Source organism: Acinonyx jubatus, chromosome C2 (genome assembly GCF_027475565.1).
Source record: "Acinonyx jubatus isolate Ajub_Pintada_27869175 chromosome C2, VMU_Ajub_asm_v1.0, whole genome shotgun sequence".
NCBI lineage: Eukaryota > Metazoa > Chordata > Mammalia > Carnivora > Felidae > Acinonyx > Acinonyx jubatus.
In genome coordinates, this window is record NC_069384.1 from 40,855,953 (window position 1) to 40,882,070 (window position 26,118).

General features: G+C 37.6%; 1 protein-coding gene and 1 long non-coding RNA gene across 4 annotated transcripts in view; one reads left to right on the forward strand and one right to left on the reverse strand.

Moving 5' to 3' along the window:
- Positions 1 to 886: 886 nt before the first annotated feature.
- Positions 887 to 19,667, reverse strand: LOC113604795 (uncharacterized). Its single transcript, XR_003426813.2, has 3 exons — positions 19,073 to 19,667; positions 8,682 to 8,815; positions 887 to 1,159 (listed from the first exon to the last, which is right to left on the reverse strand). It is a non-coding gene; the product is annotated as an uncharacterized LOC113604795 (long non-coding RNA).
- EPHA3 (EPH receptor A3) overlaps positions 11,579 to 26,118 on the forward strand; it is a 353,357-nt gene continuing 338,817 nt past the window's right edge. For 2 of the 3 annotated variants that reach the window (XM_027077576.2, XM_027077578.2), the window contains exon 1: positions 11,579 to 11,805. In XM_027077576.2, the coding sequence (XP_026933377.1) occupies positions 11,718 to 11,805 (88 nt within the window). In that variant the 5' untranslated portion in view covers positions 11,579 to 11,717. Of the gene's footprint in view, positions 11,806 to 18,682; positions 18,867 to 26,118 lie in introns of those variants that run through there. The other variant, XM_053220710.1, reaches the window with a different exon arrangement.

A 26,118-nucleotide genomic window follows, 5' to 3' on the forward strand; every position in this document is an offset into this window, starting at 1 on the left:
GAAGTCTAAAACTTGAACTTTGGATAATAATCGTTGATTTCTTCAGCAGTCTTTTCAAATATTCATACCTAATAGTTATTTTCTTATTGTTTATTCAAACATGAGGCCTAGAGATCTCTGACTGTGTGGCTTGACTTGTTGGGAATTTAAAGCTATAAGAATGCCCTTCTTCCTATTTTGGGGGAAACCCACAAAGTAAAACATTGTATTTTGAGAATTTGAAATTTTAAAAACTAAAAATAAAGAGAATAATTTTATAGATTGAAATATCTGCACTGTTTTGCTAAAAGACAGTTTTATCTTGCTTCTATCATACTTTGAATTCTTTGTATAAAATCAATTTATTACAAATGATAATAAAGTTAACATAAATATTGTTATATAAATTGAAACAATATACAGAAAAAGGTTTTTGCTGTTCATTTATTGGCTGCCTCAAGAAAGTTGTTCTGGATCTCTCTCTCTGGGTTCAATGGTTCAATTAAATACCCCTTAATATTGTCTAGTCAATCCAGTTGTTTATGTTTTTAATGGGGTAGGATTATATGATTGCTAGTCTAATTATCTATTAAAAATGCAAATGTATTAATTTATTCAAATAGAATGAATAAGTTTTACTAATTCACTGCTATGTGAGTAACTTCTGCCTTCATTTCTGGGGCTATGTTAAACAATTTGAAAAGGAAAATTAACAAATCAAGTTACTAGGTAGAATGTTGAAGTCTGACATAAAATGAATCCAAACAAAAAGGACAAAGCAGAACAATAAAAAAACAAAACTTTAAGTATATTGCATGAATGTGAATTATATTTTCATTCATTCAAAAAATATTGATTGCAGACCTACAATGTGCCAGTACTGTTCTAGAGTGAACAGTGAACAAAACAGACCAAAATCCTTGCTCTCCTGGAATTTATATTTTATTTGCTAATTGCACAGTGTTTTGGATGGACTCATCTTTTGGCAGGCTCAAATGTTGGTTACAGGTGGTCTGTAGGCTACTTAGCATTCGTAGACATCATTTTATTTCGAACAATGTAGTATTCTGGACTTCATCAGGCTTGTCATAATATAGTATGGTGTTTCTTAGGTTTGGCATATCAGTCCATCAATGAAGGGTCTCCACCACCCCATCGAATATAGTTCTAAGTTAGAAGACTGTAAAACAAGGACATTGTTATATATTGTGGAGGTTGTACCAACTTTCACTCTGAAGTGTATTAAAAATAGATAATTCATGTTTTTTACAGTAAAGATAGAAAAGTTCATATTTCTGAGTTAGGCATGTTTTCCTCCAGTGAAAAAGCTCATCCCCACAAGAATTTTCTGTACCTGTACCCGTGTGACCGGGTGGCTCAGTCAGTTAAGCCTCTGACTCTTGGTTTTAGTTCAGGTCATGGTCTCACAGTCCGTGAGTTTGAGCCCCGAGTAGGTCTCCATGCTAGCAGTGTGGAGCCTGCTTGGGATTCTCTCTCTCCCTCTTTCTCTTCCCCTCTCCAAATCACGCCTGTGCAGGGGCATGCACTCTTTCCTTCTCTCTCTCTCTCTCTCAAAATAAATAAATAAACTTCAAAAAATTACAAATAAATAATTTTCTACATTCCTTCAAAGAGTGTATCATGTCTCTCTTGAGAATCATGATGGGGTGAGTCACTTTTACTGTTGGGAGCTAGACATATTCCACAGGAACATCAGGTATATTGTTGCCCAAAAAGGATTTGGACATGTGGTCTATACATTTTTATTTTGATCTGTTCTTGAAGATGCAAACCTTTATATTTAAAGTGCTAAAACAAAATTATTCAGCGTTTGCTATAGTCGTTGCTCTCTGCAATACCTTTTCCATAAATACTACAGATGAGCCCATCTTCTGTCCACCATATGCGCCATACAGATGACTATCCATTTTGGAGATTCTGTTTCATTGTCATTTTTATCATATTCCCTTAGTTTTTTCAGTACATTTTACTGATTCATGTAATTTGTATATGTTGTATATCTTACATGCATTCTCATTATCCATTTTAATGGAGAAATTTAATGAGGAAACTGCATAGAAGAGAGAATGGTAAAGAATAATAGATGGCTCAGTCGATTAAGCATCCGACTCTGGCTCAGGTCATGATATCACGGTTCACAAGTATGAACCCCGCATGGGACTCTGTACGGACAGCTCAGAGCCTGGAGCCCGCTTTGGATTCTGTGGCTCCCTCGCTCTCTGCTCCTTCTCCACTCACGCTCTGTCTCTCTTTCTCAAAATTAAATAAACATTAAAAAAAGAAGAAGAAATTGTGTCACTCGTCTCAGCATCTTTTAGTGTAGAAATGAGTAGATTTATCTGGAGCAGAAATTAAATGTGAGACTTTGTTTTCTTGATTCTTTAGGGTTATGTCAGGAAACTAATCAAACTAAACCTAAAAATAAAGTTGTGCTAATTCCTGTGAAGACCTCTGCTTTTTTGTCAAGGAGCTGATCTGAACACCTGAATCCTCAGCTGCGGTGGCCACTGCTTCTGCAGAGCCCTCTAGTGGAGTGCATGACCTATAGCAATTTCCTAAGCCAGAGGCTTGACTAAAAAATCTTTCATGAAATCGAGCGAAGTGAGTGCTGGCAGATGATTATCACTCCTTCGTGTGTTTCGATGTGACGTACCAACAACAGGCAGATTTCCTATATGTGAACTTGACTTGTAAATTTACTGTACTCTAAGGTGAATTTAAAAAAGACTCACGTTTTTACTTGGGGCTTTGATTGTATGAGTGCTTCAAAAAATAACTCTTGAATATTTAAGCCCCAACTAAGTAATAGAAATGGCTAAGTGAGTACCCTTGGAATAATGAGAATACAACATGCATATTTTGAATACTTTCATTGCCATAATTAAGAACTGGAGGAGGGTCTCTTATTTTTCTAGAAGAAAACGTATGTCATTAGTATATTTGTAATTAAATGTTTTAGAAGCCATCCCTTTTACTTTGATTCAGTTTTAAAATTAAGTTCTTTGGAGCTTCAAATAAATATGTAAAATATGTATTTTTTAATTTAAAGAAATATGTTTGGATATCTAAAAACCTAGAGTTTAAAACAGAAGTAGCTTCCATTTTAATTTGGGAAATACTGCATGGGTAAAGATGACTGACATTAAGATGTGGATTACCTGTCACATTTTAAATTATTTATCATTATTTAACCACTGTATTGATGTGACATAATAGGGATCACTGACCCCATAGCACAGTCGAGGAGACAAATTAGAATAGCAGGTGAGGTTATTTGGGCACTTGTGGAAACCAGAGCATCCGTGAAAAATCGCAAATGTTTGACACTGTTGAATATAAGATCCCTATGACTTAATATGGATTATTTTTCCGGTTCCCAGCTGAATTGACGACTATGGTTAGACAAGCACATAATCAGTTAATTTTTCTGTATTGAGTAATTCTATTTTATGTTCAGGCTTACAAGATACTTGAGAAACAAAATTGAAGCCATGTGTTCTCAAAATACTTCTATATAGAATAGTCAATAACCCTTTATCAAATTTTGCTTTTGGTTAAAAAAATGCTCTGGTTGCACTTACATTTTTACCTGAGCCATAATTATAACTTACACACACACACACACACACACACACACACACATACAGACACACACACATATGTACACATATATGACATCATTAAAATATTCTCTTCAACCGATAAACTATATTTCTATTACTTGTTTTACCAAACTACATATCAGTATATCAAGAAAATTAAAATGCTCGTTTGTAGTTAAAATTAATCCATTAAAAATGAGGGACATTACTTTTTCATCTTTAGATAAATGTCCTAATACTTGTAAACACAAATTCATTTCGTATTAAGTCATGGGTTTATTTTTACAATGGTTTTCTTATGCTTGTTAAGCTTTGCAAATCCCTCAGATAGTTTAAATTTGGCATCAATACATATGTTGAGAAATTATTATCAAACTGTAATTATCACATATTCAACATATCTGAAGTAAAATGAAAGAGACTATTATACACTATTGTGTTGAACAGTGTCTTCTCTCTTCTAGATAATGTTTGATATTTACTTTGTCATCTAAGAACTTAAAATATTGGGCAGACAATTCATACCCTTGAAACAGTTCAATAACAATGAAGATGGGTATATTATAAAATGATTACAAGAGTGATCTAGATAAAAGTGAACTAAGAGTTAACAATAATGGTGAATTAGTCTTGACTACTTACCTTCAAGAAGAGAGGGATTTAGGATACTAGAGTATTATTTAACTACTTTGTGGGAGCATTAGGTTTATCTTGAAATTTATTGGGAGATGAAGTTGAACCTATTGGGCCACGTATTCCTGTATTTTTACCATCTGACTTAAAAAAATTTTTTTAACGTTTATTTATTTTTGAGACAGAGAGAGACAGAGCATGAATGGGGGAGGGTCAGAAAGAGGGAGACACAGAATTTGAAACAGGCTCCAGGCTCTGGGCTGTCAGCACAGAGCCCGAAGCGGGGCTCGAACTCACAGACCGCGAGATCATGACCTGAGCCGAAGTCGGATGCTTAACCGACTGAGCCACCTGGGCGCCCCAACCATCTGACTTTTTGATATGTTCATGCTTATATTTAAATATACGTATACACATATTTATACTAATTTTCCAAACAAGATCTACGTATTCTAGAACTCTGCCGTACAAAGTGTTGTCAGACCTGCAGAAGACAGGGCGTAGGAACTTGAGGGAATGCATAATCTCAGGTCCTGTGCTTGATTTCCAAAATCAGAGTCTGCATTTGTACAAGCTCCCCAATGTTCTGTATGTTAAAGATTGAGACCTCCTGCTCTAGAAAACTTGGCTGGATAGAGCATCAATACACCATTTCCTTCGTGCGTGTGCACGTGTGAATGTGAGTGTATATATGTTTATGAACGTATAAGTGTGTGTAAATATATATGGTTAAGTCCCAAAATGGGCTTACAAGGATGATGATGTAGGTTCTGCTTCAGCCAAATGCTCCCTTGTCTCTCAACCACCTCAAGCCCCCTGTGCTCTTGCTCAGAGTTTTCTCAGAGCTTTGGGATGTTTTCCTTAGATTTTAAGATGAACTCTTGGCTTGTTTTGACTGGTTTTTGGCAAGGGAAATGGAAGACTAGGAAGTAATGGTAGTACTAAAGTCTGTTTTTTAAAGTAGAGAAATGTTTCAGAGGTAGTTATAAAAGTGAGCGTAAGCGTATGTTTTAAACAGCATTGGTCAATCCTAGCAAGCCACATATGTGATCTTTTTTTCTTTTTTCTTTATTTTTTTTTTGACGCTTTATAACAATTGAGTGAAATCCTTCTAATTTACAATTAGCATTTTTCAATGAATTCAGGCATGCTAATTTTTATATTGATTGCATAAACCTCTATGTTTAAATTTGAGATATGTTAATTCGGTGGATATCGGTTAAAATACAGCAAATTGATTTGTGCAGCCCACTGCGACTATTTTCAAGTCCAAAATTTAGTAACTGTCCCAAAAAATCACAACGCTTCGTGAAGTTTTCTTGGATTATTCTGTTCCAATAACCCTCAAACACTTAGGTAATGGAAGTTTTCCCATAAAGTTCCTCATAAGTATTTTTTCTAATGTTTTCTTTGCATCCTGTCAAGGGCTCTCAGACACTTTCCTTATTGTTGCCTTTGACTGCAGGAACATAATGAAGTCAGTAATGTTTTAGTCTTTCTCCAACTGTAAAATGATAAGCTCTAAAGAATTTTGCAGCTCCAAGTGTGAACTTTTTTGGGTAGGGATTCCCAGTCCTTTGGTCTTTCCATTAATGGGAAAAAATCTTACTGTTGTTGCTGTTGATTCTCTCCTTTCCTGAAATTTTCATTTTTCTTGTCATCTCCAACCCATTCTTTCCTTACCTTTCTTTTATAACATTTACTCCTACTCAATTAATTCTGATAATTATACACCCTCCGTCTGCCTTTTGAATACTTTATTTGACAGAATTGATTCTCCCCTGCTGTTTATGACCTTTCTGGACCATTTCATCTATTCCAGTGGATTAAGCTACTACCAATTCACTAATCATTGTTTAACTTACAGTGTCTGACCTCCCCTCCCTTCTGGGCTTCTTATTTTCTATCTTACTCCTGGCTTGAATATCTACCCTTGCATCTTGCCATGTCCTAAACAGAGGCTGTTATTTTCTCACCTTTACTCCATATCCCCAATTTGAGCCACGAAATTCCTCATCAATAATTGTATCACTCGTCAACTAAGCACATAAGAGAGATATCTTACAATCCTCTTGCATTTTTTAACATTTAAAAAAAATGTTTATTTATTGAATTTGAGAGAAGGAGAAAGAGTGTGAGCGAGGGAAGGGCAGAGAGAAGGAGAAAGATAGTCTCAGGCAGGCTCCGCATTGTCAGCACAGAGCCCAAGGGATGTGGGGCTGGAACTCACAAACCGTGAGATCATGACCTGAGCTGAAATCAAGAGTGGGACCCTTGGGGTGCTTGGGTGGCTCAGTCGGTTGAGCGTGGGATTTCGGCCCAGGTCACGATCTCTCAGTTTGTGAGTTCAAGCCCAGCGTCTGGCTCTGTGCTGACAGCTCAGAGCCTGAAGCCTGCTTCGGATTCTGTGTCTCCCTCTCTCTCTTCCCCTCCCCCGTTCATGCTCTGTCTCTATCTGTCTCAAACATAAGTAAACATTAAAAAAAAATGTGGAACCCTTAACCGAGCTGCCCTGAGCCACCCAGGCGCCCCAAGCCCCTCCCATTTTTTAATATTCTCATTACCCTTTGCTTTTTCCTCATTTAGGCATGCCTTCTCCTCTAAGTTTACTTTCTTGAAAGAGTAGCACATTTACTATTTCTACTTCCTCTCTTTCCATGTACTCCTTTAGCTCAATCTACGTGCAGCAGACTCATTACTCCTCTAGAACTGCTACCATCCAAGTCATCAAAACCTTCAGGTGTCAAATCCAACTGTTATTCTTCAGTCAGTATCTTATTGAATATGTTCCTTACAGGCACCGTTGACCATGAATTCTTTGTGAAACTCTTAAAAAGTTTTAATAATATGCTAATCTCTTCCGGTTCTTTGTTCTGCTCTATTTCTGCCTGTCTTTTAAATATTGGTATATGCTAGGGTTTCATCCTTGGCCAACTGATCCTTCTGTCAACACTTTGCTTATATGGAGGAACCTACTTACTTTTTTTTAAATAGTTATTATTTGTAAATGAAATTATTCCCAAAGGAACAGCACCAGTGAAGGTCTTTGTCTCCTAATTTTTCATCTATTCCTGGTTTTCCCGCGAGCCACTTGATGTAAAATACACCCAAAATACAAATTGTTGTACCCATGCCAATCTTCTTTGATTTTGTATTGCTGACTGCCTCTTCACTCAAGCCACAGATTGAGAGGCCTCCCAGATGCTTGTATCCACTTCATTTCTCATAATCAATAATTATGAAGTTATGCCAATTTCCCCTACTTATATTTGTGTGCCTGCTCAGGATCGGACCTTCTAGATCTCTCTGCTAGATATAGATAAAAAATGTATGGAATGCTTTTAATATGTCAGGCACTAGGCTTAGACTTTCTCTGTACCATCCTAAAGCTTATCTAATCCTTACAACATCCCTATCAAATAGGATCTGTTATTATTAGAGTTTTACTAAGGGTGACAGAGCAAGGGCCCTGTTAGGGTTAGTCTGATTCAAGAGCCCCACTGCTATCTCCACATGATATTGGCTATGCTGTTGCAGAGGGATCCTAATTGGTCTCTTGGCTCCTAATTGGTGTTTTCGCTTCCATTCTACTCTCCGGATTTAAGTATGTCAAAATGATCTTTTTAAAATGCAAAATGAATACGTCTCTACATCACCTTCAAGTCCAAGCTCCTTAGAAGAGTTCACAAAATTCTTTATAACCTCACGCTTTCCTATTCTTCCTGTCTCCTCTCTTCATATCCCCTCACCCCACCTCAAAATCTATGCTCCAGTATTAGAGGTATGTGTCATTTCCTCCCCAAAGCATGCTTTTTATGCTTATTCTCTCTTCTCATCTTCTCAGGACTCTTCTCCCCTGCACTGTGAAAATATTCTACTTGTATGTAACACTGGCTATCATGTGATTCTAAATTATTTAAAGGGCAGGGACAAGGTCTTTTTCATGTTTTTACCCTCAGTGTCTAACACACAATCAGGTACGTGGTCGGCATTCACATTTTGTTGAACTGAAATACTAGTTTCAGTATTCAGGTGAACTAAATATTGCAGATATCTGTCATCTCCCTCTTCCTCAAACCCGAAATTCAGCTTTTCCTTGGGGAATAGTGTTTGTTTTACCTCAGACATGTATCTTAATTTCATCTTGTATTTTCGTTCTTTTTGTTAGATTGTACTTCAGTTCCATGTTACTTTAGTTTTACTTTTATTATTATGTTTTTAAATGTTTATTTGTTTTTAAGGGGGAGAGAGAGAGAGAGAGAGAGAGAGAGAGAGAGAGAGAGAGAATCCAAAGCAGGCTCTGTGCTGACAGCAGAGAGCCTGATGTGGGGCTTTAACTCACAAACTGATCATGACCTCATCATGACCTGAGCCAAAGTCAGAGGCTCAACCAACTGAGCCACCCAGGTACCCCTAGTTTTATTCTAAAATTGCCTCAGATCTCACCATTTGGACTCTGATTTTCCCTCTTTCACGTTCAGCAGTGGTTCTCAAATGTCAGGATCACCACAAGGATCAACTGAAGAGCTTGTCAAGTTGCAGTTCGTGGGTCCCATCCTCAGAGGTTCAGTTCAGTAAGTCTGTGGTGGGCAGAAGGGATATGCACTTTTTATTATTTAAAATTTTTTTAATGTTTATTTATTTTTGAGAGAGAGAGAGAGAGAGAGAGAGAGCAGAGGAGGGGCAAAGAAAGAGGGAAGCACAGAATCGAAGCTCTGAGCTGTCAACACAGAGCCCAACAAGGGGCTCAAACTCACGCACCGGGAGACGGTGACCTGAGCCGAAATTGGATGCTTAACCGACTGAGCCACCCAGACACCCTGGGTTATGAAGTTTTAAAAAGCATTACAGATACTTCCATAGCAGGTGGTCCATATACCACAGGTGGAGACACTCTGCTCTGTGCTATCAAGAGCATTTCTTCCTGAAACCCAGATAGGATAAGTTATTACTTGCTGAAATACTTTTGGTGTCTCTCCTTTGTCTAGGATACACTGTAAAATCACTGACATGTGGCATAGGAGTTTCTACAGTTTCCAGTCTGCCTTTTGGAGAACATCTCCCAGCACTCTGTCCCCACCCTTTACTTCCTTGTATCCTAACCCTTTTTGTATCATACATTCTCTATGTTCTATGCATGTTCTATGTTCTCTATGTGCCAGCTGCGTTCTCTTGCCCTTAGTTGGAAACTATTATTGTTTGTTTATGTTATACCTGCCTGTCTGCACTGCCTTCTGATCCACTGTTCCAATTACTGAGCTCCTAATCATCCTACAAGATCTACCTCAAATATTACTTTCTCCATGCGGGCTTCCTTGAAATAGCTGCCTTCTCCTCTAGCCTTTGCTCTTATCTTTGGCCAAATTTAATGTTCCCTCTGTTTGCTGATGTCACTCTTTTATACATCTATCCAGAATGCCACTCAGACTGTGGAAACTCTTTGATGTCTCTTGACTTAGAGAGTCTATAATTGAGAGATCTTACATTGTTTATATTATATTCCTGCAATTACATTATAATTGCTTTTTACGTATTTTCACACTATCGTAGCTTCTCTCAAACATGAAGGCCTCTTTCCACAGTGACAGTAGTTAATTGTGAAGAGAGAAGCAGTGTGAGGGGAAGCCAATGTATGTGGCTATCAGCACATGGGTGTATTTTTCTAAAATATTTATAAGTCGTCATTCCAAATAACACTTTATTTTCTTTCAAGTTTCAGGAAAATTTTATCTAGCCCTAGAACAATAGAACAGTGCCTTATGGAAAGACTCGAGTTGTGCTGCAACTTTTAAAAAAATGCCAGAGTCACCATTATCTGAGCCCTCTGTTCATTATCTGTCAGTATTTTCAATTCTGACAGACTTGGCACTTGAAGAGGGTTCCACAGCCTCCGGTGACATAACGTGGGAAGAAGTTAGAGATACAAAGTAACAAGGCATACATAGAAAGCAAGCAGGGCCACTCTCCCAGTCACTTCCTCTACCCACCTCCCAACCCCCCATCCCAGCCAACAAGCTCTCTTCAGAGGCCCTGAATTTCAATTCATGTGAAAATGGGGTTCCCTCATCAAAAACATAGCGTTTGTGGAAGGCCTATGTTTTGGTGAGGTCTTTTCAAACCCTTATTTAGATTTAGATTCCCCAGCCTAGGGCTCTAAAATTCATCACTGATCTTAAAATTGTCCACCTATCTTTACTTGCTGGAGTTGTGCAAAGAACGGAAGTCTCGGGTTCTGTTTGGAGTAGCAAAAGACAGATGAGGAGGAGGATATTTGAGTAATCGTTTTCGGGGGGATGTTTTAAAGATAAGTGAAGAGAGCTCTCCAAATATAAATCACAAAATTATTCAGCTGAAGTCGGTTGCGATTGTATTGCCCAACATGGGCAAGCGTGGTGTGAAGTGAGCAAGTGCAAGGACACTATGATTTAGCCATTGGAGTTGGAATGTAAAAGAACATCCAGCTATTATCAGATTGCAAATGGCTGAAAAGCTGAATGGGGGACTGTGAAATATGCCATGTTTATCTCACAGATCCCAGAGATCCTAACATAGATGGTGAAGGGGGGGGGGTGGTGATGTGTTGCCAAGGACTTCAGATTTCATTTGTATTACTCTTATTTACACCCACAGCACAGAAAGAATAAATGCTGCCCAGCAGCCACTCCTAGGGCTGGGTCTGCTCACTTCCTTAGCATGGTGAAGGTTACGCCCCAGTTTGGAAAACTAAAGTACAACAAATGTACACTGAAATCCCTGTGCCAAATCTATTGAAAGCCCTGATACCATTTGGTGTAGAACTGAAAAGACTTTCTGATCTGAGGTGTGTCTAAGTGTCTTTCTGGACCACAAAGGACTCATAAGAGTTATGATTACATTGAACATAGTAAAGGAATAATCCTAATTTTCCTTTGAATTACACAATCATCTTTAATTTTTTTTTTTAATGAAAGGCTCCTGCTCTTTTACTACAAACATCTTCTGACATTTCAGTTTCTTTTTCGCTCACACTGCCATATGACATTCCTATCAGGGTTTCTGGTTTCTTCAGGGAATTAACCTACAGAGCATGTATAGCAAACAATAAAATAGCTGCTTTTCAATGAACATAAGGAGCGGGTGTTTTTCCCTCCCTTCCACTGCTTTCTGCCACTGCCCCATCACAACTTCTGGATTTCCTGTCTATTGGCGGCGCCCCCCAGCCCCACCCCTAGCTCCCAGTTCTGTGCTTCAGAGCAGTTTGCGAGCCTCGGCGGGCTGTTCCTTCCCCTACAGCTCTCACTTCCGACGGCACTAGGACCCAGGGAAGTCCCTGAGCGAGGTTCGAGGAAAGGCAGCCAGACTCCTCCTTATCTCCAGTGTCAAACTTGACATCAGCCTGCGAGCGGAGCATGGTAACTTCTCCAGCAATCAGAGCGCTCCCCCTCACATCAGTGGCATGCTTCATGGAGATATGCTCCTCTCACTGCCCTCTGCACCAGCAACATGGATTGTCACCTCTCCATCCTCCTCCTTCTCAGCTGCTCCGCTCTCCATTGCTTTGGGGAACTGATTCTCCAACCTTCCAATGAAGGTAAGCCAGGTAGAGCAAACTGCCCTGCCCCGCAGAGCTAACGCTCTTCAAAGCACGTTCTCCCTGAAACCTTTTTAGGTCGTTAAGGTGCCTCAGAATAAAGCAGTTTGCTCTGAGAGTAAACTAAAGATGTGCTTTTATTTTCCGGTGTCTTCTAAAAGACTTTAAGAGAGAATTTTGGATTGCCTAAACCTAAAATGTGTTTTTAATCTGATACCAATTCAAGCAATTACCTTGTTGGCTAATTTTAAGCAGAAAGAAAGAAATATCCTCCAGTTTTACAACCCACGATGCTAATTGCCAAATAGCCGTGGCAGTATTTTATTTTCTAATTATGACCATGTAGTACTCTGAGAAGTTTAAAAGAAAACCCAACCCTCCTCGCTAGATTCTTTAGTATGTTCAAAGGTAATGACAGGTTGTTTCTACTTAGGATCATGGCATTTATGAATGGACTAAAGGGAAATCAGAGTTTGTTGAAGCTGATGGGGTGTGTGTGTGTGTGTGTGTGTGTGTGTGTGTGTGTGTGTGTGTGTTTATATTGCAATAGCCTTATTGAAGTGATGTGTATCCCGCCAGGCGATGGTTTGCTCTATGGTACAGGTTCTAATGAGCAGCATATGCCACATTAACATAAGTAATATTTGCAGGAATTACAATAAGCTTAGATTGGATTCTCTTTGTTTAAGGGTTTATATACGAATACGGGAATGTACTTGATGAATAGTGAAAAGCTCTTGGGTAGGTATAGTAAATAACTGAATAGAAAATTAGAGAAATAATGTCCATATGCAGCAAATGGCATTTCCTGATGTTGGGTTATTTATTTTCTTCCTAATGGGCATTCATCCCTTTTCAATGGACTAAAGTGCACATGTAACATTGAGGACACCAATGTTTCCTATAAGATTGTGTATTTGATAGATACATTGCTTTTTTCATGTATACCTTTTGTGATCTATTCCTAATGATTTGTGAATACAATCACTGACTCTTAAGACAAAGTTCTCTAAATAATTGATTGCTTTAAAGCAACACTTACAACTTTGCCTCTTAATCATTTTGAACTTATAACAGTAACGTTTAGCAACCTGTTTTGCAGTTTAGTAATACTGAGAAATTGATGTGAAATGCTTCACTACATACTATGCCACTAAAAATATATTGGCAAGCCAATGCTGTTGTGTGTTGTATGCATTATTTTAAAAAGACAAGTAAATACTCAAAATGTTTAGAAACTTTTCATTGAATCTAAACACTGCCTCTCATATTTACTGACCTACTTTCATTGCTAATAGAGCAGTTTAATTTTGTTCTTTCCTTAGTGACTGTCTTTATCAATTTGGCAGATTTCATTAAATTTTTCTGTGTCTTTTTTTAACTGGGAAAGTGAAAATTCTAAAATATAAGGATCAAGAAAATCATCTGATAACCTAGAAGTGACTTTTTTTTTTTTTTTACAAATCAAATTAAAATCTTTATTGGAAAGTAATGGTCAATAATTTTTCATTGAATGAAAGGCAGGAGTAATCATTTGTATAATGAGTAACATATTAGTAAGTTAAAATTAGTGTTTGTTTAATCTCCTTAATTTTTGAAGATATTAAAGAATTGACAATAACTAGAAGTATAGTAATATTATTCCCATATTGCTATGATAATTGTATTTCTCCAGATGGAATATTTATAAACTATTTAGATAATGGATTTTGCTGAATTAATAATGCACAGGGATAGAGCTGAGAGTCAGTATTTTTGTTGAAAACATAACCTTTCGGTAAATTGCAAGAGGAAAAAAAGACCCTTTATTTAAACTTATTCATGCTTATATAAAATTAATGAATATTAATTTAATGAAACAGGAATAATCAAATGTAAATTGTCTTTCAGCCACACCTTGTATATGTTTCAATATATAATGTATATAATATTATGCTGGCAGGGATGTATGTAGAAAGGGAAATAGATGCAGAAAACTGACACAATTACATTTAATTTGTTTGGATAAAAGTTTATCCATTGTTCATGGGATTATTCTTTCCAGATCATGTCCTATGGATAGTGTCTCCTTTCCCTCCTGAGGTCATGAAGGGAAGCTCTGGAACAAAATTTAAAATGAATGATTTACCTTGAGAAATATTTGAGTGTAGTTTTAAATATTAATGTAATAGCTTAGGTCTTAATAGTTGAGATGAACAACATGAAAAGTGAAAAACCCAAGTATGTGCCAAGATTTCCATGCAATTCTTCTAACAATGTCATTTGAATAGAAAGTCATGCTTCTGAAAATTCATATATCATAATAATGATAAAATGAATCTCACTAATATAGCTTTCTGATACAAGTTTTGAGAATGGACATATAAAATACTAGGTTGCATTTAAAATACTATGCTAAAAAGTCTACTTACTGTACTTTTACTAGAAATTTACTAGTAAAATTTACTAGAATTTATTTCACAGTCTTCTATGGAGTTAGGCATGATAGAACTAAAAGGGAACAAACAGAAGCCATTGAGTTAATTGCTTGCCCCTGTGTGATTTTTTTTTAATTTGAGATTTGATAATTAAATAGCAATATTAAAATGCCATGGGTCTCTGATAAAGCAATTTTTTAAAAACTTAGAAAAAGTTTAATCTGAACTTGCCTTTTATTAATCCAGTTACAAATAACTTTCTAATATGCTTTCAAGAAAATGACTCCAGGTGATACTTCCTATCACTGGCCTCCTCAATGATAATAGATTATTCATAATTTCAATGATCACTTTAACAATTGGCCTATATACTTAAACAGAAACTTTATTAACGCTGCACAGAACTTTATTAAAATCTTATCAGATCTCTGTTTACATGACACGCCAACAGAAGACTTCCAATGGGAAATCAACTACTCATGGCAAAATTGGATTGCTATACTACGCATTATTTTAAAAGTTCATGTTTGCTCCCTATTGTAATCCCAAATGGATGATAATAATGGTAAATAAAATAACTTTGGAAAATGGTTAAAATTTGATATAAAGTGAAGTATCGATCTCTTTAGCATTGGATAAAGTACTCTCTTTAAACACTTTTCTACATTTGAAGGAGTCTGAGGCAGAATGAACTGCTTATTCATCAGTACATAATGCATTAAGTCATTTTTCTGTCCAAAAGCATTTGTAAATTAGATTAATGTTTATCTATAGAGCTCTTTACACTGGAAATCAGAGTTTTCAAAGTAAGAGTGGATAAAATTAAATCTGCATATTTATATGCTACTTATTTTGGGAGACTTTTATTGGAGTGTCTGGGACACTATATCTATGAAATGTATTTCACTGAACGTAAATCTCCCAAGTACTAGAGGTGACTATGCGATTGTTCAAAGCTTAAAATTAAAATTTGCATATGTACACTGTATGCCTCCTTTTGAATAGTAAGCAAATGTTTGAGACAGCCATTTAAATAATGGATTATTACCTTTTTAAAAATTACTATAAATTGGCATCACTTTTCATATATAAACACTCATCTTTAAACAATAATACATTGTGATTGAAATCTTTATAGAGAACTAAGCTGTCATATCTTTATAGGTTGTTTTTTTTAAAGAGGGTTTACATTTGCTTTTAATAGCATTTCATCACACTAGACTAAATAATTGAATGCATTATACATTTTTGTAATTTAATAGCTCCCCTAATAGCTAACCCCCCCACCCCCAACAGTTATAACTATGCTATTTGCCTGGAGGTAGGAGAAACCTTAATTTCACTATTTTATAACCCACAACAGTTAACACTTGACCTAGGTCATTAACAGGATTATCAGCAAATTTGTTTAAGCTTTTACTGACAACCCGAATTGCTACGATAATATTTGGATTGTGCCGGAAAGAAACTTCTTGTAACCTCTCAAAATCTATCATGAAATTAATTCATTCTGAATCTTTATCTTTCCAAAGACTAATATTGATAATAATAATCCAAGTGAGAAAAATGTCCACTTCAATATCCCATTCTCCTCACTCTTGTGTTACATATATCACACCATTCTAAAACTTGTCATAAATGAGCAATTAACACTTCTTTTAAATGATACATATTCTGGCAATAACAATAGATGTATAAATACAAACCAGCTATCAAAATTTCAGTTTTATACTTTTTTATTATTGGTACTCTAGTTGATATTGCTTTTCTGCCTGTTTTAAGATTTAAGGTCAATTGGATATATTTATAACTCAGAAACAACTGGAACTATAAAAGGGAAACTACATACATAAAACACTATTGCCACGTGTTACATCATGGTTATATTTATATAAAGTTGTAAGGCTAACAACTGGGAGCAAAAATGAAAAGCACTGAAAATTAATATAAAAATTTTAAACAAAATGTTGTACACAATCAAAACTTAAAGGCATTTTTTTAAACGTGGTTTAGTGAGGTTGGGAAGTGTCATGTGATCTTTTTAAATTAATTGAATACAATAATGGTCTGTGACTTGCTCATGTAAACAATTTAGTAGTTTCACCTTGACTCCAAAGAAACATTATCTTTAAAGAAAAGGTTTGGTAAAATTCTTCATCGTGTTTATATATTATCCGCATGTTAATATTCAAATTCTGGTTTGTTCTTCACCACCTTCACTTAACTATAACTTTCTTTATAAAGATCGCTAAATGTTAAAATTGTTTCTGAAACTTTGGAATTTTTCTGAAATAAAATATATGCAATTTTTAAATATCAAATAATCAGTTACATATGCAAAGGATTTTTAAAGGCAAAACATATTTCCACAGTATATTTGATTTACTAACTTCAACGCAAATGGAAAGAGCAAGGACTGTTCTTGAGAGTTACTTTTTCCAAGTCATAAAATCTTCAAGAAAATATTAATAAAACTTTCTACAAATCATCAAAACTCGATAAGTTTTTACATTTACTTACTAAGAAATCTGTGATGTGGGTTACCTTTGATTTTAGTCATTTCCAAAGATTTTGTTCAGCATAAATACTAGATGTAAGAGGAAATATATGTATCTTGGAAGAACACTAAGTTTTACAAATCATTTTCTGTCAAGATCCTCCACTTTATTTTCTAATATACACACTTTTCCTTTACAACATTTAATAAACCTCTTCTTTTAATTCCTGCTTGATAAAAGATTTAGAAAAACAGATGCAGGTGTCCCCTTTTGGGTTGTTTCAAGAGATCTGGATTTTATCACCAGGGAGGGTCAATGCAGGGCTTTTACAAAGTGGACAAGTAGCTTTCCACAGATTGTTCAAATAAAGGGATGACTGGTGGTGTGAAACATTCATTATAGTATTCATCCAGGTATACCAAAATCCAGGACTTGAAATTTGCTTCTCAAAAATTTGGAAACCTTTGACAATTCTTTCCTAACAACTTTAGAAGTAAAAGTAATGTTGTGACTTTTAAAAAATTCAAAGGATTCGAAGCCACAAATCAAACTAGGAAGATACTCCTGGTGGGAATCAGGATGTGGGACCATGTGCTCCCCTTAATTTTACTCTTTGGGTCTGTTACAAGCCGCCTAGTATCAGGTAGTTCTTGGAATCTGGCTGGAGGTTTTCTCTTGGAAAAGTCTGAAAGTCAGCAAGTATTAGTTTGCCTCCTATCAGCTTTCTTTGAAATAAAAAGTGTGGTGGATTACAAAGAAGAAAAAAAAAGTCTTTGCAGGCAAAAAAAGTTGATTAGAAGATGGGGAGAGGTAGAGACGTGCAAAGGTTCTAAAACCAATGTTGATATATAAATATTTTGCTTAAAAAGAAAATATTTATCACTTAAAACATCTGGCTAATCAATTTTTATTAAAATCCTAAAAACCTGCAGACTGAAAAAGCGTGGGGGGGGGGGTGGTGGCAGCGGGAGGTTGCGTTGTTTGTTTCTCCTCTAAAGTTTACACAACTTTTGATTTTCCCCCAGAAGAAACTACTTTATCCAGGAAAGTTTTAAGACTGTATGCCAAAGAATGCTTCCCCCTTTGGATGCCTGGGCAAATGCATGTGGAGGGTGGGTGGAATCAAAACCAGTTCAACAAATAAAGCCTCCAACTTGGAGTGATGTTATTAAACTGGAAGCCCTGAGTGTGCAGCCCCCTCCCTCCCTTCATTTTCTAAACCACGTCCTGCTGTTCCAGTCAAAGCAAAGGGTGAAAATCCACATAATCCAAACCAACATGGTGAAGTCAGAATAATAGGCGAGGAAGGAGGGGGGAAACAAGTGGCAGCACTGTACAAACAAACTGTTGTGAATAATCTTAGCCAGGGACTGGGGTGGCCACAGGAGGGGATGACGGCGTTTCTTTTCCTTCGCATTACACCTCCTACATTTGATAATACAGGACCGATTACATGTCAGAAGTGTGCTCTGAGAAATTTTAGGACGCAGCAGGGCTTCGGGGGTAGTGACAGCAATGTGGCAACCGAGAGAAGAGCAAGCGCTCCTCGCTGCCACCACACCCACCGCCAGGGCTTCGAAACCGCAAACTATTTCGCCCGCGGGACCAGGCTCGGGGGTGCGGAGGGAAAACGAGGGCTCCCGACAATTCATCACTTTTTCTCTCTGCACGGATTTCAAGATCAAATCATAGAAACTCAACTCTGGGTCTGCGTCCCCCAGCCCCAGCCCTCTGGGGGAGGGGGGCGGTGGTTCTTTGTGCGCGAGCGTCTCGGCTCCAGGCGGCCGCAGCCCGTTTCCCCAACGCTGCGAGGCGGCGCGGACCTCCCGCGGGCCCGGCCGGCGGCGGGCGGCGGGCGGCGGGCGGCGGGCGCACGCGGGGCCCCTGCGGCTGCGGACTTCCGTCCGGCGGCGGGGCCGCGCGCGCTCGGACGGGCGGCGGGTGGACGCGAGCAGCGCCAGGGCGCCAAGTTACGCGCAACGAGCGCGGGCAGGAGACCCCGGCGGGCGAGAGGTAAACGTGCGCCCTCTGCCTGCTGCCGCGGAGCTGCTGGCGCTCGCAGAGGCGGCGACCTCCTCACCGCCCGGATTCTCCTCACCTGGGGCTCGGGCCCGCCCAGAGAGCGCGGGCGCCCGGGACCCGCCAGGTACGTCCAGACTCGCACCATAGACTTTGACCGGAGATCTTCGTCCCCCCCGCCCATCGCTAGCAGCCAGTCTTTTCAGCTTGGCGTCCGGAAGTGGCGCGGTCCCTTACGAGTTCAGGGACCCACCAGGTGGCAAGTGGAGGAGGGGGATACAGTTCTGCAGGCTTCTAGAACGAACTCCCTGCTGGAAAGCTCCTGGTACCCACCTGCTGCTCTGTTGGGACACACGGGAGCGCCTGAGACGTCGGGTCGTCCTGCTTGCTGTTGTTTGATCCGACCTCTTGGCTATTTGTTGGTCCTTTAGACGACCTTCTTTCCTTCAATTCTTCAGTTGCTAAAACTAAAATGAGGAGTCTCCCCCCCCCCCATTTTCTTTAAAGCTACTTATGCCACCTGTTAGGCGCCTTGTGAGAGCACTTAAGTGGGCGTGTTCCATAAACTTCCCGGTGCACAATTAAAAGTTGTCTGTTTTCTCCTACCGCCTCATATTTGATTGGCACCATTTTATTAAAACGAGATTTTCCCTCTTCCGGTTTTAAGAGTAAAACTGGAATGGGCCAGAGAGGGTGTCTGGGATCACTGCTATCGAGGTAGGTTAGTAGTAGGATGATGCTGATGTTTCTGTGGTTGTGTTGGAACTTCAGTATTTTTCATAAAAGAATTGTTGAATCCAGGGGATTCCGAAACTAAATATGGCCTCAGTGCCATGCCCAACATTGTAATAATAATCGTACAGAGTTGTGCTAGTTAGAAAGAATTTTCCCCTACATTATCATTCACTGTTTGCTGGACCTCATTTAATCATTAAGACAGCCCTAAAATAGGTATTATGACATCTTCCATTGTTACAATTGAGGAAATTGAGGAATTGAATCATAATAACGTAGTAACTGAGCCAGACCCGCTTTTGTCTTTGTCTTTTGATTTTAACCTCATATGTTTCCTCATGTACACAGATGCCTATGAATTAGGGAGGCATCCTTCCATTCAGGAAAAGCACTGGCTTTTCAACGGTAATCCTAGTGACTAGCTAATTCGTCCTGTGACTTTGCAAGAACAATTTAGAAATACCCAGAGTAAGGGAGTGAAAAATTGTGCTAAGAAGTACTTTCAAAAAAGTACTTCAGAGAGTACTTAGAAACTGCATAGTTTTTACACTCCGAAGTTATGATTCTCTACATGGGTGGGGGACACACTAGGAAAATAATTTAAAGAAAATTTGATGTGGATAGAGGAATAGGAAAAAAACAACAATGTCTGTGTTGCCTTTTCTTAACACATTCTTACCTCTGTCTTTCCTTCCGGACTCTCAAACACTCCTTTCCTCATGCTGTAAGGATTTTGTCAGGAAATCCATACACAGATTGTAAGGCAATTGTCGCTATACTGTGAATGTTATTATTTAGAGTTTTATATAGTAAAAACCGTGAATCCGTATTGAAATTGTCATAGACGTTAGTAATGGGGGAAATAGAACGTGGTCTAAAAAGTAGACTTTATTCCCTGAGGAAACTTTTCTCTATTTGAAAGATAATTTATAAATTACTTAAGATGAGAAAATAAATTATAATGATTTATCTCCACTTTCATAAAAACACTTGTACTCTATTTAAGTGGAGATCTTGAGAAAAGGTAGCTAAAACAGGGTTTTGAAAGGTAGCAAATTAAGTTGGGGGCAATTATACTTTTCACGTGGGTACTTCGGCACATATGTTTTGCATTAATTGCTGCAATAAATTCTGTTAACCTGGCAAAGAGCAAAAACAGCATATTGATGATATCAGTCTTCCAAATCAGAAAGCTGCTTTTAGTATCTTGCTTTCTTCACCGTAGTGTACCAAATAAATAAATACATAATTCTAATGTGTTACCCTTTATGTTTTCAGTGAATGTTTCAACCATTCAAGCTATTGGCACATTTTGCCATAAGCAAAAGTGAGGGCTTAGCAACAAACTTTTTTTGTCTTGCTTTTGGAGAATTAGAGTCCACAGCTACTTGCCCTGTTTTTAAATCATTTTATTTATATTTGAGTTCTGGAACTCTCATTCAAGAAAATGTAAACTTTATAGTCTCCAAACTGAGTTGCCTCTTATTTTAATTACTGGACAGGGTCTCAAAAGGTGTAGGAGCAAAGGGTTAAGCCTGAGTTAATGTCATTGCTGATTAATCAGTATCAAAATGGTTTCACCTTGAATTTCTTTTTTTTTTTAATGTTTATTTATTTATTTTGAGAGAGTGAGAGAGATCACGCGCACAAGTTGGGGAGGGGCAGAGTGAGAAAGAGAGAGAGAGAATCCCAAGCAGGCTCTGCACAGGCAATGCAGAGTGGGATGCAGGGCTGGAACCCGTGAACTGGGAGGTCATGACCAGAGCTGAAGTCAGATGCTTAACTGACTGAGCCACCCAAGTACCCCTCATCTTGAATTTTCTATATGTTCATTAAGGTGAGGTTAATTTATCTTCTTTGAAATAATAGTTAAAGAAAGATAAATGAATAAATTCTATAGGTCCAGTAAAAGTAATACCTGCCCTTCATTCCCACCCCCTCCTTCCTTTGACAAAAATATAAAGCTTTAAAATTAGCTTTTTGCAGTGATAAAGTTGGTTGGTTTCCCATCAGTATGAAATTTAGACATTCTCTACCTTAGGGTGACGAAGGGCAACAGAAAACAGCTCGTTAGTACTTAACATATATTTATTTCCTGATTTTCAAATCTAATTTAGCAATTAATACAAATCTATAGGTTTTAGAAAGACACATTTATTTATTGCATGTAATGGTAATCTTCACAGTAAGGAGAAGTTAGACTGGGAAGCCACTTTGCAACACTATGTGTGTGCCTGTTTGTCACCAATAGTATAATCCCTATGCAAAACAGAACTATCCCCACACTTTGGGCAAAATTTTATGAATGAATATATGCCTTTTAGATTCAAGATGATATAAAATTCTGTTTCTCTGAATTACAAATTGGTGATGAGGAAAATTAAAAACAATCATGTCTAAGTTATTTATCACTATCTAACAGTGTAAATTTTCCCCAGCTGGACCCCCTAATCTACCTGTAATATTCAAAAATGGCATAAAACTAGAGCTATGTCCAAATTGTGATTTTTTTCCCTTTCATATGCCAAAGCTGTTTATGGTTGGTTTTTCATTTTAACTGAATGTCAAGAACTGGCATAATCACAGAAATTATAAATAAAATTAAATTGGCTTGTTATTCTTTTATTAGTTATATAAACTCCATCAAATAGAGCTATTCCCAAATATTGAAACTGTTGTTACAGAAGCAGAATAGAAGGGAATAGTATTTTTCTTTTGGTTTACTTTTACTGTCTGGGTTACCATACATAAGTTAAGACTTGTGTACATTAGATAACTCAAAAAAGCTAAACTCTGATTTTATCACGGTGTTCTTGACATTTCTGATCTGAATTTATTTTTATAATTTTTTTTTACATTTATTTATTTTTGAGAGACAGAGTGAGACAGTGCATGAGTTGGGGAGGGGCAGAAAGAGGAGACACAGAATCTGAAGCAGGCTCCAGGCTCTGAGCAAGCTGTCAGCACAGAGCCTGATGTGGGGCTCGAACCCACGAACCATGAGGTCATGACCTGAGCTGAAGTGGGACACTCAACCGACTGAGCCACCCATGCGCCCAAACGCAAATCTAATTTTAAAGCCATAAATGTAAAAACCATTAAAATGAATCAAGAAAAATGTTAAGAAAAAAGAAATAACTCATGTTCTATATTATAATTTGTTGTTTGTATTTATTTATTTACAAAACAGTTCACTCCTGAATATTAGTTTCTTACTGGATTTTGGGAAAGAAGGTCATAGGGAAGGTATATTTTCTCCCCTTGAAGATAACTAAGGTGGGGCAGATGACCACAGAATAAATACTCATATAAAAATTGTGTGTTTTGGGCACCTGGGTGGCTCAGTTGGTTGAGCGTCCGACTTCGGCTCAGGTCATGATCTCGCGGTCTGTGAGTTTGAGCCTCGCGTTAGGCTCTGGGCTGACAGCGCAGAGCCTGGAGCCTGCTTCAGATTCTGCGTCTCCCTCTCTTTCTCCCCCTCCCCCACTCATGCTCTGTCTCTCTCTCTCTCTCTCTCTCTCTCTCTCTCTCTCAAAAATAAATAAACATAAAAAAATTTAAAAATTTTGTGTATTAACATAGATATAAAAATAACAAAAAAAATGCAATATGAATCTTCAGAGGAGGGTGCAGTTAGCTTCCCAGAAAAGAGCACCTGGGATATAGAGGAGATTTTTTTTTAATATAAAAGTTAATAGTAAGTTGAAAACAAGGAGGAGGAGGATAAATGATTTTTCTCATGTCATGTGGTAGCATGATTATACTCCCAGTTTTTTACTGCTTATATCTAGAATACGTTAAAAATAATTTGCCTAAGTGTATATAAAAGTAAAAACCACTTTTGAAAGTACTGAACATTCAGAAATAGCTGTTCTTAGTAAGCATGCATCTGAGCTCAGTGTAAATTCTGTATGACTACATGCATACTCCTGTGTGTGAATATATGGAAACAAACATGATTGCATATCAAAAAAGAACCATTCCAAAATAGAAGCTTTTTATACTATTCATATTGACCACACTACCAAGAAAAGTCACATTGAGGATTTTCTGAATTCTTCCTTCTTTTGCAGTGATACTTTAAAAGTTTTCTGTCGCCAGCACCAATACTTTGATTTTTTTCCTTTGATGCCATGCTTCTTATATAGAAAGTTTTGAATTAAACTGATAAGCCTGGGACTCCTCATTGGACCCTCTGTGGGCCTTTATAAAGACCCATATTTATATGGTGAAGAGTTTGTTTATATGTGCACGTGTCTCTTTATCTGTAGACATCAGTCATGATGTATTACATTAAGTCCAGATGTGGTTGTACTCTAGAATATGATGAAGCCAAAGCTATATCCTGATTCTCCTTTTCCAGAAATTCAAACCAATTTATTCCACAACGGATTTCTTTTGAAATGAAAAAAAGAAAATGTTTTGTGGCATAAAGATGTCCAGAGAATGTTTTTAAATTGAAATTAAATTTCATCACTGCACTTTTTGTTCTCTATGCTAAATTTTTTTTTTTTAATTTTTTTTTTCAACGTTTATTTATTTTTGGGACAGAGAGAGAGCATGAACGGGGGAGGGGCAGAGAGAGAGGGAGACACAGAATCGGAAACAGGCTCCAGGCTCTGAGCCATTAGCCCAGAGCCCGTCGCGGGGCTCAAACTCACGGACCGCGCGATCGTGACCTGGTGAAGTCGGATGCTTAACCGACTGCGCCACCCAGGCGCCCCTCTATGCTAAAATTTTGAATCCTTCTGTCTAAGGATTCTAGGAATACTTTATTTCTAAAATAAATGCTGTAGTGGGGCGCCTGGGTGGCTCAGTAGGTTAAGCATCCGACTCTTGATCTTGGCTCAGGTCATGATCTCATGGTCGTGAGATTAAGCCGCCTGTCGGGCTCCGTTCTGGGCATGGAACGTGCTTGGGATTCTCTCTTTCCCTCACCCTCTGCTCCTCCCTCACTTGCAATCTCTCTGTGTCTTTCTGTCTCTCAAAAAAAAAATTAAAAAAATAAAAATGAAAGAAATGCTGTAGTGAAATTGTGATATAGGCAAACGTGCTTATTCTCTTTCATTTTCATTGCTATCAGTCAAATGCTAACTGAACAGAAAGCTTTCCTTTAGTAGTTGAAGGTGCTGATAATCAAGATTTTATGACAAAATAAAAAATGTATTTCAAGGTATCCTCAGTTGATGGTGTGAAGGCAAAATGTATATGCTAAAGTTTGAGCACCTATTTGCCTTAGTGATTATTTTTGTAATATTATAATTGCATACTATATTTTCATTTTTCACGTTTTAATCTGTCAGAAAAAGTCTTTCTGAATTAGAAATCAACAAGTTCTGCTATTTCCAGAATATTTTAAAAAAGCAAAATATGTTGAAAAAAATACAGTGTTAATGTAATCATTAATGTTCTACTTACAGTAACTTCTACATTTTGGGAAACACATTTTCCTTGTCTAAGTGATTCATAATATTAGTTGACAATGCACAGAAACAAATGAGATCTGCTATTCGAGGCACTGTTATTAAATCTGAGGTAGTTAATTCACTAAAACTTCACTGAGTAGAACATCACCACTCATTTATATGAAAGGATTATTTTGTTGTAAGAATACATTCCCTCGTGCGGCGCCTGGGTGGCTCAGTTGGGTTGGGTGTCCAACTTAGCTCAGGTCATGATCTCACATCTTTATGGTTTGTGGGTTTTCATCCCGTGTGGGGCTCTATGCTAACAGTGTGGAGCCTACTTGAGATTCTCCCTCCCTCTCTCTCTATCCCTTCCCCACTGGTGCATGCTCTCTGTCTCTCTCAAAATAGATAAATAAACTTAAAAAAAAAAAAGATTACATTCCTTCATGATAGTTTGATAGCTGTTTCCTTCATGATAGTATGACATTAGAGTGGCCTTCATACTTCTCAGATTAAGAAGGAAAAAAAAAGGAAAGTTTTAACACACTAGAAAAAGCACAGCGTTTCCAATTACTGAAGTGTCCAGGTTTCAAGCAGAATTTTGGTCTATGTTTCTGTTAGTTCCTTGAACAGCTCTAGTCATTAAAACACAGACACCTTACTGGAAGCCTGTGTGTTTGGAATCCAAGGAGGTCTCCCTGCCCCTGGCAAAGATTGAGATTAGGCAGCTCATTACAGTTTCTTGTATAATTAGGACCTGTATAGAAGTAAATCCAAGATTATTGCTCAGGAGGAAAAGCTAATAAGAAAGAGTAAGTTGATAGTACACCACCATGTCCAGAAATCTGCTTATATCACATAAATAAGCCATTAAAATACCATGTGACAAAAGAGATTTTTTTTCACAGAACTGCTCGCACAACAATTTTTTGTTTAATTTTTACATAATGATTTTAGCTGGTAACTTGATGGAGAAATGATCATAAATGAGTATTTCTGTGACACAAGATGCCTGTTAAACTTAACAGAATTTACAGGAAGATTTATCTGCACATAATAAATTATAGGTGACTTTATTTGTAATCTAAAAAAACTTACAATTTTTAGTCAATGAAATACAGTAGTAACTCGATCTATTGCAACTGTTTTCATTATATTTAGGTAGAAATAAATATAAACAGGAAGCCTGTGGGAGCTCTTAAGAGTATATAATCACAGTAGATAAAGTCAGTGTTG